At 37.9% G+C, this 12,450-nt stretch overlaps 1 protein-coding gene across 1 annotated transcript in view; it reads right to left on the bottom strand.

Annotated features, from left to right (window-relative positions):
* Window positions 1-3,648: 3,648 nt before the first annotated feature.
* LOC139150407 (sericin-2-like) overlaps window positions 3,649-12,450 on the bottom strand; it is a 44,183-nt gene continuing 35,381 nt past the window's right edge. The window contains exons 3-4 of the mRNA XM_070722757.1: window positions 8,182-8,301; window positions 3,649-5,836 (exon numbers count right to left, since the gene is read on the bottom strand). Of these exons, the coding sequence (XP_070578858.1) occupies window positions 5,575-5,836; window positions 8,182-8,301 (382 nt within the window). The 3' untranslated portion in view covers window positions 3,649-5,574. The remainder of the gene's footprint in view (window positions 5,837-8,181; window positions 8,302-12,450) is intronic.

The raw sequence follows: 12,450 nt of genomic DNA, 5'->3' as shown, positions 1-12,450 counted from the left end.
TACTTTCAAATAGATACGATAGCTTATGCGTTCTTTGAAATAGACATAATGTAGGCCCTATATTGCATGTAGGCCTACATTTATGTAAATGGCCATCTTTCTAAATTTATAAACGCATACCATGATTGCATCAGGACGACGTTCTGTCCGCCCGGGCGCCCTTCTTGATTTGTCAGTGCAGCGTGTTAGTTAAATTATAACACACGCCAGCAAGGGCAAGATCACGATTTGTTGCCCGCCCAAGGGATGGTGCTCATGACGGTAATATTGATGATGCCCGAGCCGAAGGCGAGGGTATCATCAATATTACCGTCATGAGCACCAGCCCGAGGGCAGGCAACAAATCTTGATCTTGCCCGTGCTGGCGTGTGTTATTAATTTTATTACACCGAACAAGCAAACATGCAAAGACACAAAAACACAAAGACTTCTTCGAGTAGGCCTACAGTTCGCCTTTCTGAGTCCGGACCTCTGCGTAAAATGTTGTTTGTGCAGAGCTTAGGGTTGCCGCTGAAAGTTTGCCTATCTCCTCGGTGGCGTATCCACATTTGTTGCTTGCATAGTCGCTGAACACAGAAATTGCATTCCTTGGTGCCATTTCGAAAATTTTCGTTCGTTTGCTGTTTACTTGCATCAAAATATCGTCTAACTGTGCCGGTGAGAGCTGTGCATGACGTTTCGCAGCCATAGTTGCTGTCTGCTCACAAGCGAACGACAATTTGTTATGCGCAGAAAGGATGCGCAGTAAGTAAAATGACGTCATCCATGTAATATCAAATGCAGAGGGCATCATCAAGTTCGCAGACGGCATTATCACGTTTGCAGAGGGCATCATCACGTTTTATAACACACCTCATCCGCAGTCTGTGTTCTAATTCGCCAATTGATAGTCACGTTGGATGCGTTCTTTTTGTGCTGATCCGCGTAAACGACGTCATCAGGCATCATTTGTCGGAACTGTTGCCTGCCAGGCATCAGTTCCGAAAAATGATGCCCGCTGACGTCAAAAAAACAACAACATTGGCGCATGCGCGAACTGGAATGTAAACAAAGATGTCGTCTGCGGCCGAGCGAAACGATAGTCGAGAAATTTCTCGGTTTATCCTACTTTCTGAAGAAGAACTGAATGCTCTGGTTTCCAACAAGAACTCGAAACGAATGAAAACGATAGTCAAAGGTGCATTGAACGTTTTGCAGAAGTATTGCGACCCTGGCGGGAAAAAGTCTTTTTTTGCCGAACCACTTCAACATATTACATCATTGATGCGACAAGTTTTGTGTATAGTACGTTCTTATGTATGGCTACGGATGAGGAGTGTTATAAAACACATATTGACTGGCCATGCGGGCGACAGCATACGTCTTTAACCCCTCGGGCCTGTAAGTCACCCCCAAAAACAGATTGTTTCCCTCGGCCTACGGCCTCGAGAAACAGTCTGTTTTTGGGGTGACTCACAGTCCCTCGGGGTACAGACGTATGCTGTTGCCCTCATGGCCAGTCAATATGTGTATACTTTTACATGTCACGTGAGTCATGTTTAACCAATGGCAGTGCACGCTGAATGAGTGAGGTGTAATAATGAGTGATGTTCATTGAATTTGTTGCTGTTGTCATTTGAATTCAAGTCCGAGTCTGATTTTGACTGTCAATTTTAACAATACAGGAGACACACAGTCAGTATTTACAATTTGAATAATGAATGTTTCTGCACACTGTGGAAAGTGCACAAAAGGGCATGTTGCTGAAAAGTACGTAATCCGTTGTTAAGGCATGGCTCTGAAACTTTCAGAGTAGCAACAGGAAACGATTTTGAGGAAGTTCTGATTGTAAACCAATCCCTGCCGTTTCTTTCAGTTCACTTTGGTGCCGATAGCTAGCTGTAATGCTGACATCTAACCATTATGTAAGGGACAGATGAACAAAACTTACCATTGGAAATATAACTAGAGGACTGTAATTGAAACATGTTTTCCATTATTTTCTGTTGTCAATTGGCGTTAATCCAGGCCATAATAACTGGACACCCCTTCAAAGGAGTTTATCATTCAACGCAAGAATGGTCGAGCTATTAGTCACAGAGTCAGAATTTCTTGCAATTTTGATTGAATACATCGTACGGACGAAAATAGGACCTACCCTTTTTCGGTCGGAAAACGTTCATGGTCCCTTGTAGAATGATAATTAGCAGGGTTTGCCGCATATCAAGACTTTGTGTAAAACTACTTTCCTTTTACTTCAACAATGACGACATGATTTGTTAGCAGCTTGTGTAAACACAATACCTGGGCAAAAAGTCCAAAGTCGCCTTGTGCGCCAAAATATAGGACCTCGTTTGGCCCGGAGCATTTAAAACTTGACATCTATTTGCCATTTGGCAGACCGCAGTGACATTTTAGTCACATTATTATCGCAAATTTATGACATTATTGAACGTCTTGTTTTCTATCACACAAGAGACCAAAATTTACAATAGCTGAATTCAGAATAGTGCCTTTGCATGTGTGATATTATGTAGTGGAAATACTTTAGCACGCAGAAGGGGTACCTCGCTCTCACATCGAACCACAATCGGTATTTTTGATCGGCAGTTGGTTTAGTTGCTGCCATTTACGAAAGATCTCTCGTGTTGGACATTTAGACGCCAGGGATCGAGGCATCACTTTCACCAGTTTAGAGTGCAAAATTTAGCAGATGAATATATGTACGTTTTTGTACTGAACCCGAATGCAGTGTAATTTCAGATCAGAGGACACTACTTTTCGTTCACCGGTACTTCATGCACGCCACTTGCAGGCTTTCTTCATATAAGCCTATTATGATTTCTATTCTTTAACGGATGCAACACATCAATTTACCAGAACAAAATCACTTACCCGACCCTGAACGCGTATCATTGGTGAAGCCTACCTGCATTCAGTTTTCTTGTTATCAAATTGCAAATGTTTTTTAAATTGTTCTGAATACACATGTAGGTTTGTTTTTGAACCTGCAACCCTGACGATTTTTACGAGGGGCAGAGATCAGTTTCGAACCCTATTGTCTTTTCCGACAAAATTTGCAAATTCTCATCAATTTTTTTCAAAATCTTTTACATTTCAGGGTACTACCTGAGCTAAGTTCAATCTGAGACTAGACATCAGTTTACTACTGTTTTATGATGGTTAGTGTATAACACTGCACCTTTCAGATAGTTTGATTTGGCAGGGTTGGTAAGTGTGTTGACTTGGATGATGGATGTGGAATAACAGCATGATGACGATGATAACGATGATGATGATGCATTATTAATCGTTGACAACAACATCAAGGCACTGAGTACAATCATTGGCATAAACATAAACATCGAACATAAACATCGAACCATCGTTATTATGGTGTCATGAAGTTTATCACTATTTGTTTTGAGGACCAATATGGCACAGGAGTCATCTGTACTGTTTCCCATTTAAACCCGTCTCCGATTTGTAGTTGAAAGACTAATTGTTGCAACTCTAAGTTTGTCAAATATATTAATAAACGACATTTATGGCCGTGGATTAACGGGCAGCTAATCCACGTTGAGGTGTTTCTGCATCTCGGTGTAATAAAACATTGTTTGATGAGTGGAATATATATCGAAATCACACGATAAACAGAGAAACAAGCAAAAATGTGTAAAAAAGCACTGGTCATTTATTAACATAACAACGTGTGTGCATAACTCTGACTATTTACAAGTATATAACGAGAACTCAAAAGACTTAAGAAACATGATTATAATAGAAATAAAAAGGGAATTCACTCATCTTCTTTCCACTTAATTACACATAATTATTGACTGTGCAATGTCACTATATATTGATTCAGATCTTAGATGAATAATGACCTAATCTTTTTAACAGCAGTGCAGGCTACGAGATAAAATATTGACTTTCGGTGGTGTAATACTCTCACATTTTCCAAAAAATGGACAGAAAACGCCGTTAGGTAACGTTGTATGTATCATAACTCATAATCTATTTAATGGGTTTATATTCATGATGGTCTTAGGAAATAATATGCAATTAATCGGTATTTAAATATTTTGTTATTCGTGTACAAAAAATAATAGCAACAGTTTATGATATATAATGCTGATCATATCAATTCATTTTATAAAGTTATTGAACGAATTAACCATATCTTTGTAGCTGTACACACTTCCCGTCGGAGTACAATTTGTGCTCAATAGACCAAGCCGTCACTCCTCAAGTGACTGTGACTATGATGGTGTACAGCTCCAATATCAGCGAGACAGTGCCCGCTAGCGGCCATACATGCAGTTTGAGCAAAACATAAATCTGTGTAGAACCATATGAAAATAAAATTGCTTTAAACGAAAATAATCACGAATGACTTACATAAAGCTAGAAATATGATACTCTAGATTATTCCATTAGGGATATTTTTCGTTTTCAAATTATTGCTTTGTATTATATATAGTTTTAAGTCTTGTGTTGTAAACGTTGTGATTTTTTTGGTGTAACTTATATACGCAATAGTAACATTGTTTAATCTTCTAGTCTTGTATTATTGTAGACATTCACTATTTCAGGAAATCGGAAATGACAGAATGATATACTCTAAGACATTTCCTTTGCCCACTGATGTTGGGCATCTAGCTACGTGATAGGAGTGGACTATGAGCAAAAGGTAAGGCTAACTCACAACTTGGAAACTGAAATGAAATGTGCCATAGGATTTCATATCTCCTACTGGTTTATCAGTTTCGTGATGTTTTCTTTGCACGCTAACAGAATCCTTATGTTGTTTCTTTTATACAATAAAATACAAGCTAACCTTTGGCATATTTATCACGGGAGTCAAAGTTTATCACGGAGGTCAAAGTTTACAGCATAAGCACTTCATTTTGAGTCACCCTATCACCTAAAACTCCAAGAGAGTTAAGTTTTCACGCACTGCAATGTCTTGCATGATTTTGGAGATCTTAACTTTTGCAGCATATGTTTTGTTCATTTCTTAGTCTCTCACTGTTGGATTAATCAAATCATTTTTTTCACATTAGCAAAAAATCATTCCACCTTCCTCGAATTCAAGGGCAAGATTGGAAGAAGTTTCAAAGATGATAGACTATTCGCAGTAAACAATTTCGCCCAAAATATATAAAAGTTTTGAACTGAGTAGTCAGTTGAAGTTAAAATAATGATCACAGATTCTAGCTGTTTCAAAGATCACAAGTCCCTCAACGACAGTTTTGTAACTTTCCTTGATTTATGTGTAGCATCACAAGAAACACATCTTGCTAGACATGTTCCCTGTAAGATTCCGAACATAGTTACGAGAAACGCAAATATATGAGTAGCAGTTACCATCTTAATAGTTACAATTTCTGTAGATTAAGTTAAAATTTGCACTTTGAGTGGTCTCTCGTTCCAAAATTTAAAATATGTTGTATTTAAATGTCCCAGTCATCTTTCATGTTGAGTACAATAATCAGTTCTTATCAGTTGGATCTATCAGATCAATCAGTTGTATTAGATGTATCAGTATTAAGTATTTTTTGATCTTGTAATCCGCCGAAATCATTTCACTTTTTACAACGCTAGGACGTAGTTAAATTTGAAAGCCTGTGACTTGGGTGCGTTGTATTCTCGGCATGCCTCAAGCAGAAGCGTGACCTCGCCGTCTCGCGATCTGAATTCGAAGTTATTTTCTCGGTGTCTGGCGGGACTCTTCCGAATATGATGAGGGTTTCTGTTCCTGGCAACGGGTTCTTTGCCGTCAATCACTAGTTCCTTTTTGTATCCCTTCAGTTCGTAAATCTTGACACCCTGGTACTGTGGATCGATGAAGCATCTATAAAGAAAGCAAATACAGTTAACAAAACTATGCTGGCAAAGTGCAGCGTCTCGTAAGTTTGTAGCTTATTGGTTGCTCGAATATCATTATCGTCAGTCAATCATTTCCGACATCCAATAGCATTAGTTTCAGACTCCCTAGGCTGCTGTAAACAATGTACCTCAAACTCTACGTATCTGAGCCCATTTGATCATGTGGCCACAGTTCTCCATGAAAACAAATGCAGCCATTCCGTCGAAACAACAATATTATCTAAGGTCCCAAATTCACTCAGGATCATCAGAATCAGGCAATTTTAGGTGGACGATAATTTTCATAATTTATGACTTTACTTGTGACCTTTGTGTACGCTTGCTTAAACTTTACCTTGTATATTGATGGTTAAGATGGCAAAATGAGCAAGAGTTTGACATAATTTTTCTAATAGACAAGTAGAAAGAGATATGTAAAGAGGACGGATTTTTTAATACGATCATTCATCAATTCAAAGCAATCGATAAAATATTATAGAATAATATAAACATTTTAATATTCTAAAAGCCAATGTAGAAAAGTTCCATATTGTTTGTTTCTACGATTATAAAAGCAAGAAAATATCGAGGCCATATATGAGGTCGATATAATTCCACAGGGAATGACAATGGTCCTTAGTTTCTTGTTATTTCGCCCCATGCACATTGCATTGCCCGTGATGTAGCTGTTCGGGAGCCTGAGCCTGTCACACTCATAGACGCCCTTTACGTATGTAACGATTACGTTCAAGTTTGGTGACGTGTTGCATACTGAATTCATTTTCAAACATTTGAATGATGCAGCATCTACAACAGATGGCAATTCATTGACAAGAATCGAAAATTAATTTCAAACTCCAGAATATCCACCATACTTCAAGGAGAACTGTTGATGTTTACAAGAAAACTTGTCAGACTGTCAGTTGTTGTCGACTGTTCGAAGTCGTCTATACATTTAAAGAGACGTCGTCATTAGGTAAATTGAGAGCAAATAAATCCGACGTGGCGACGAGTTTGATTAAAATAGACAGAATGACGGATGTTGTAACGATATTGAGTTTCGATGGTTTCCACCTTGTCCTCGCATCCTGTCATTCGCCAAAATCAGTTGCGAGTAGCTCTATCTTCAAATTGCAGGAACATACATTAACCAACGGCCGCTATACGTTTCAATCAATTACAACAGTTGCAAGCATTTGTAGAATTAAGAAGACCAGAAAGTAGGTATTTGTGGATTATTTTGGCAGTAACATGATCGCCATTGTATCGATCATTTTGTAGAGGTAACCATGGCAACAAATTAAAGGTTAGTGTCTCCAAAATGACGTCTTTAAATGTCTAACGATGCTTGTTGCAAAGAGAAGAGTTAAAGATAAAATATTTTAAAAAGAAGGCGCCGTATTAAAAACGTCTGTCCTGATTAGTAGACTGACTCATACAACTTTCATTTATTATAATGATATTCGATAAAAATAGTTTTATTGCAGCAATGTCAAACTTCATAGATATCTTGTAAAGCAAATCATGAAGCTCGCGTGCATTTGGGTCAAAGGTTTCTGACACACTGACCCAACATACCATTTTCCGTCTCATTGACTCATTTCGAATGAATGTTGCTATCGACAGCTAATATCGTTTATATCGAACCAAACCTTGAACCCAACTTTACAAACAATTTAATATATTATAGATCCGTTCACTGAACTTTTGACAATGTTATCAGTATTTTTGTTCAATGTGCCAATGACACATTTTATCTGATGTTCTTCCTGGGCATGTTGCAATATCCAGTATTGACGTACCAACGCCGATCGCGTGTTGTGAGAAGTGTGTGGTTAGTGTTGACAAATGAATTAAGGTCCGGACCTGAATTCCATTATTAACAGTGCAAGACACCATATATACACTTTCTATGCTGATAAACATAATACAGAGTATTCCAACACGCTGAAGGATCCTCCTACATCCAAGACGAGATTACTTAATCCTTAGGTTCAATCATTTCTTTCTGTCCAAGTCGTATAAAAATTGCACGTATACGCTTAGTCGTGTGGGAAAACATCATAAAGTCCGTAAAGTGTTGAAGACGGAGATAACATCACATAAGGTGAAGAATATTTGACTCTGTTAGTCTTTACATCTCAGAAGCGAAAGACTAACTTTAATATAACTAATTGGTTTCCGCATAGACTCGTGACTGCATGGGGATATCACATTGAGTGAGAAAATAGTAGGTACATTCAAAGGGTTATTTGAAGTTAGCCGGAAAACCAGTTTGAACCGGTGAGATATAATTATGTTTAAACAAAAACACGTGATTCACTTGTTTACCTGAAATCGTCCCCTGTTTTGCCATATTTAAATTTGACTTCGATTGACCCTCTGGCATTGGTCCACAACAGATAACCTCTGTCGGCTGTGAGTTCAACCATATCAACTGGATGGAAACCACTGGAAGATAAAATTATAAAGAAATATGGTTACGCAATTGTACAAGTACCATCAAACGTGGTCATAATGTTTAAATGATCCACTAACTTCGATAATTATGTAGTGTTTCTTACAACGGCGCATTCTTGTTCTGTTTAGATACTGCTCGCAGTCAAAGAGAGTCGACTCGAATTTCGCGAAACTTGCTGGCAACAGACGGGTGGAATATTTCCCTGGTCATATAAGTCTGTTTTCTGACGATCCCTGGTGCTTAACAAACCGGAAAAAGAAATATAATTTTCAATAAACTGTTCCCTTGATGTAATGGTACACGTGGAAGCGTGACTCGCAAAGAGTACCATGGGGAGTTCAAACCATCTTTTTTACAGTAAACATGCCTACAGATACCAATCTTTATTTCACCAGGGACATGTAATCGTAATACAGTCTATTTTCATTACAACCCGCAAAGCTGTAATAAACCCTACAAACCGCAGAACAAAATGGATGTTTCTTTATTCCTGGGGAACTTGAAGTCAAAAGAGTCCATGACGCTTTAGAGCGCATGAGTATCTCTATCGACATAAATATTATTTTTGGCATGACTAGACGGAGGGGTCGTAAAGTGAGTAAAGAAACTCACTAAAGGCCTTACGAATCACACAACATTATCATGACAATGATAAGGTTTGATTGTGTCCATTACAGTAAACTTCTGATGTTCTGATTAAGCGTGGCAACCCATCTGAAGGATGGTGCAGTGGAAAAAGTAGTTATGGACTACTCTGGTGACGTCATTCTCGATGCCGTTGACGTGTATAGTTCCCGAGTGTTATGTTTTTCGAATCGTTGGCAAGATAATTGAAAAAACAGATGTGCAGTAACTTTGATATTGCTGACGTAGATGCCGACGTTGTTATCTTGATGTAGTATTGGGATTGATGACCCAACGTTACAGCCCATGTGAGATGTACACGCATAATACTGGATAGTGCATGCGGTTGTTTGTACTATACACACAAGGGAAAATATTGACGTTCATCGGTAATCTCCAAGCAGACCAAGGTGGAACACGATTGGAACTAATTGGATCTTCATATTTTCTTATTTTCTGTATTTTTCAAATTTCTGAAAAAGTGTTAGGTGCCATACAGCTGAATGTTGCGATATTACAAATTACTGATAAAAACAAGCGTAACAAAGCAGGTGAGCTTACACTTGCAGATTAAAACGACCTCGAATCACCATCCAATTATCTAAAATTAGTTTCAGTCGTGTTGTGGCTGTAATTATCGACAATTAACTACATTTTACAGCAGAACCACGAACTTTTAAGAAGTAAACAAGATAATTTTTATCAGTCAGTTACGACCATTCATATTTCATGAAAATCAACCTGAAGTTTTTAGGAGCAGAAAAAGGGACTAGCGAATATTCCTTTAGATCATATGCTTATAATACTAGCATTATTAAATGGAAACATTCATTTCAGGTTCTACTATGACACTGTTAACTTAATACATTGTAAACTTTTGGAATATCATGTTGTTTGTGTTCACTGGTCAAGACTGGTTGCGGTCGTTAAGTACTATTATACTTGTCTACCAGTAAAAATATGTTGTTGTTATTTTTGATCAATATTAGGGTGATTTTATTGTAAATCTTTTGCTCTCAGGGGCGTCTTCTTCTCTTGCGAAGGACAAAGTTAGGCATCGCATCAAACCGTGTGCTACGTATGGACAGTGATATCAACGACGCCATTGCTCTTGTTCATTTGAGGTCGTTTACATTTCACCTTGCACACGAATGGCATGAAAGACGTGAAGGACAGGCCATGAGAACGTTTAGCGTTCGTCTTCTCTTCATATCAATTTCATTCCCTTGCTCAGGCCTCTGTTTTCGAATTCCTACGTAAAAAAGATCGGTGAGTAATTGGTATGCTGTCAGTGTCTACAATGGCTGGCAGCTCTATTTGTATCACTAACAAGTATTCATTGCTTTTGTTTTCCAGAAAAACATTGGAAAATAGAGCTTTAGAAGTACATATACGTTTAACACAAATCTTTCCAATGGTATTCCATAGACTGCAGTGACACCGATACAAATATACCAAGCTGCTGGTGTGACATGCGCAAAGGGAAATTCGACGCACAGCTTATCTCAGGGCGAGGACAAACGGAGACAGTCAATTAAAATAAACAACACAACCTATGAACAGTTAATGACGTAATTGCTTCTAGGAGGGTTTTTCATTTCAAAACGGATTACATATCATGTGCCCTGGGACACGGCTAATTAAGATGGTGAGTGTTTTTGTGCTGTACAGCTGTTTTTGTCGTTCCATCATGGCGATTAAAGATTTCTGAAAACAACTCAACACAGTAGCCACGTTAACCACAGAAGGTTTAGGTACCTCAGTACGGTAATCTTTTCACATCAGTGTATCAAAGTTGACCGTGGGTGTATTTGCTTTTGCTAAAAATACATTAACGTGCACCTTGGCTTCTGTATTTCTGGCAGGAAATATAAAACACCCAGCACGAAAGACAGTTATGCGTGCGATCAGACACAAGGTAACCGAAAAATACTACTTAAACTGACATATTCAGGGTAATCTATCATCTCCGACTGTGTCGGAATTTGGGAAATGACTACACACGACTATACCTTCCAGTGTAAATGCTACCCCAGGACTGAAAATACCAATTAGTTTATTCCATTAATATATATATATATATATATATATATATATATATATATATATATATATATATATATATGAAACGTTTGCAGGAATATAGTCCTGGTTGATAGTTCACGGTCCAGGTTGAGGGAATGTGTTTGATGGTGACCTTACACGACAAATCAAACTCTAGGCAGTCAGGTCCAGCTCCGCCGTAGACTATCCTGAACAGTGAGTGGGACACAGTTGACAACATCAGCAACATATGTTTCGGTGTATTGATAGGGTAATGATAGCAATTGTGTACAGAGGGCAGCTGTATTCATTTACCCAAAATTTAATGAAGTGAAACAAGACACACTGGGATATCTGGGTGGCCCTTATCGTTTGTTTTCATATCGTCATTAATCTTTGGTCCCTGAAATCGTTTTCGGGCAATATAAATACAACGGTCTGATTTCAACATTTTCTAAGAGATGTTTTGAGGCGAATGAGACCAATAGCCTCTCAACAAGAAAGATATATCATAGCCGAATAAACACCGTGAGCAAGTAACATGAATAGACTGACGATTGCTGGATGATGTCAAAGCAGAGATATCAGAGAACGTTTTGTGACAAATTGTGACAATTGTTCTTGCTGACATTACATAGCAGTATACTTGATGGGCGTTGACAGGTCGCGATCCTTGAAAACATATCTAGGCTGAGACGACGATAAATCAAAGACGATTTGTTTTCTTTGGAAATAAGAAGGCTGGTAAAATTGACGAGAAGACATTTGAAGCGATATGACGTCACGATTTTGGGTGAAAGTACAGACACGATGATCAGGACTATATCGATGACATGGTGAACTGAGTACCTTCAAAACCCATCGTCTTTTAAAGAAAGAGGACAAAATTTATAAAACCTCGTCTTATCATTCGTGCAGTTCGACTACACAGTCGTTAAAGACCAGTATAAGTTTGAAACATATTTTCGGAGCATGAAGTATTATATTTTAATATTGTCAAAGTGATATGTACTTATTTATAATCATTCAGTCAGCTTTTATAACCCAGAATCAAAATATTTAGTTCCGTTGTCGTACAAGTTAGATTATTATGAAATTTCTAAGTTACTCAATATCAGAACAAAAGCGACATTTACATTTTGCAGGGACAATAGCTTTAAATTTTGATAGTATTTCGTTAAATTTGATCAATGAAATCAACTCACATTCTTATTTTTCTCCGAAAATTGTGATTGAATAAGAAGTGAAAGATTTGCAAACAAAAATGTCCTTTGTTGACAATCAATTGTTGATCAATGAATTATACTCTGGAGTAAAAATCATTCGTCAACAATAACATTCAACCCCAGACAAACATAGACAGTCTATACTATTTGTCTGTGATTTAACGTTACATCTCCACACGCATACATTAATCGACAAGGTGAACACTGAAAGGTGGTATTTTACAAATAACACAAAAATAACGAAAA

Source organism: Ptychodera flava, chromosome 14 (assembly GCF_041260155.1).
Source record: "Ptychodera flava strain L36383 chromosome 14, AS_Pfla_20210202, whole genome shotgun sequence".
NCBI classification, from domain to species: Eukaryota; Metazoa; Hemichordata; class Enteropneusta; family Ptychoderidae; genus Ptychodera; species Ptychodera flava.
This window is presented reverse-complemented; position numbering and strand designations above follow the sequence as displayed.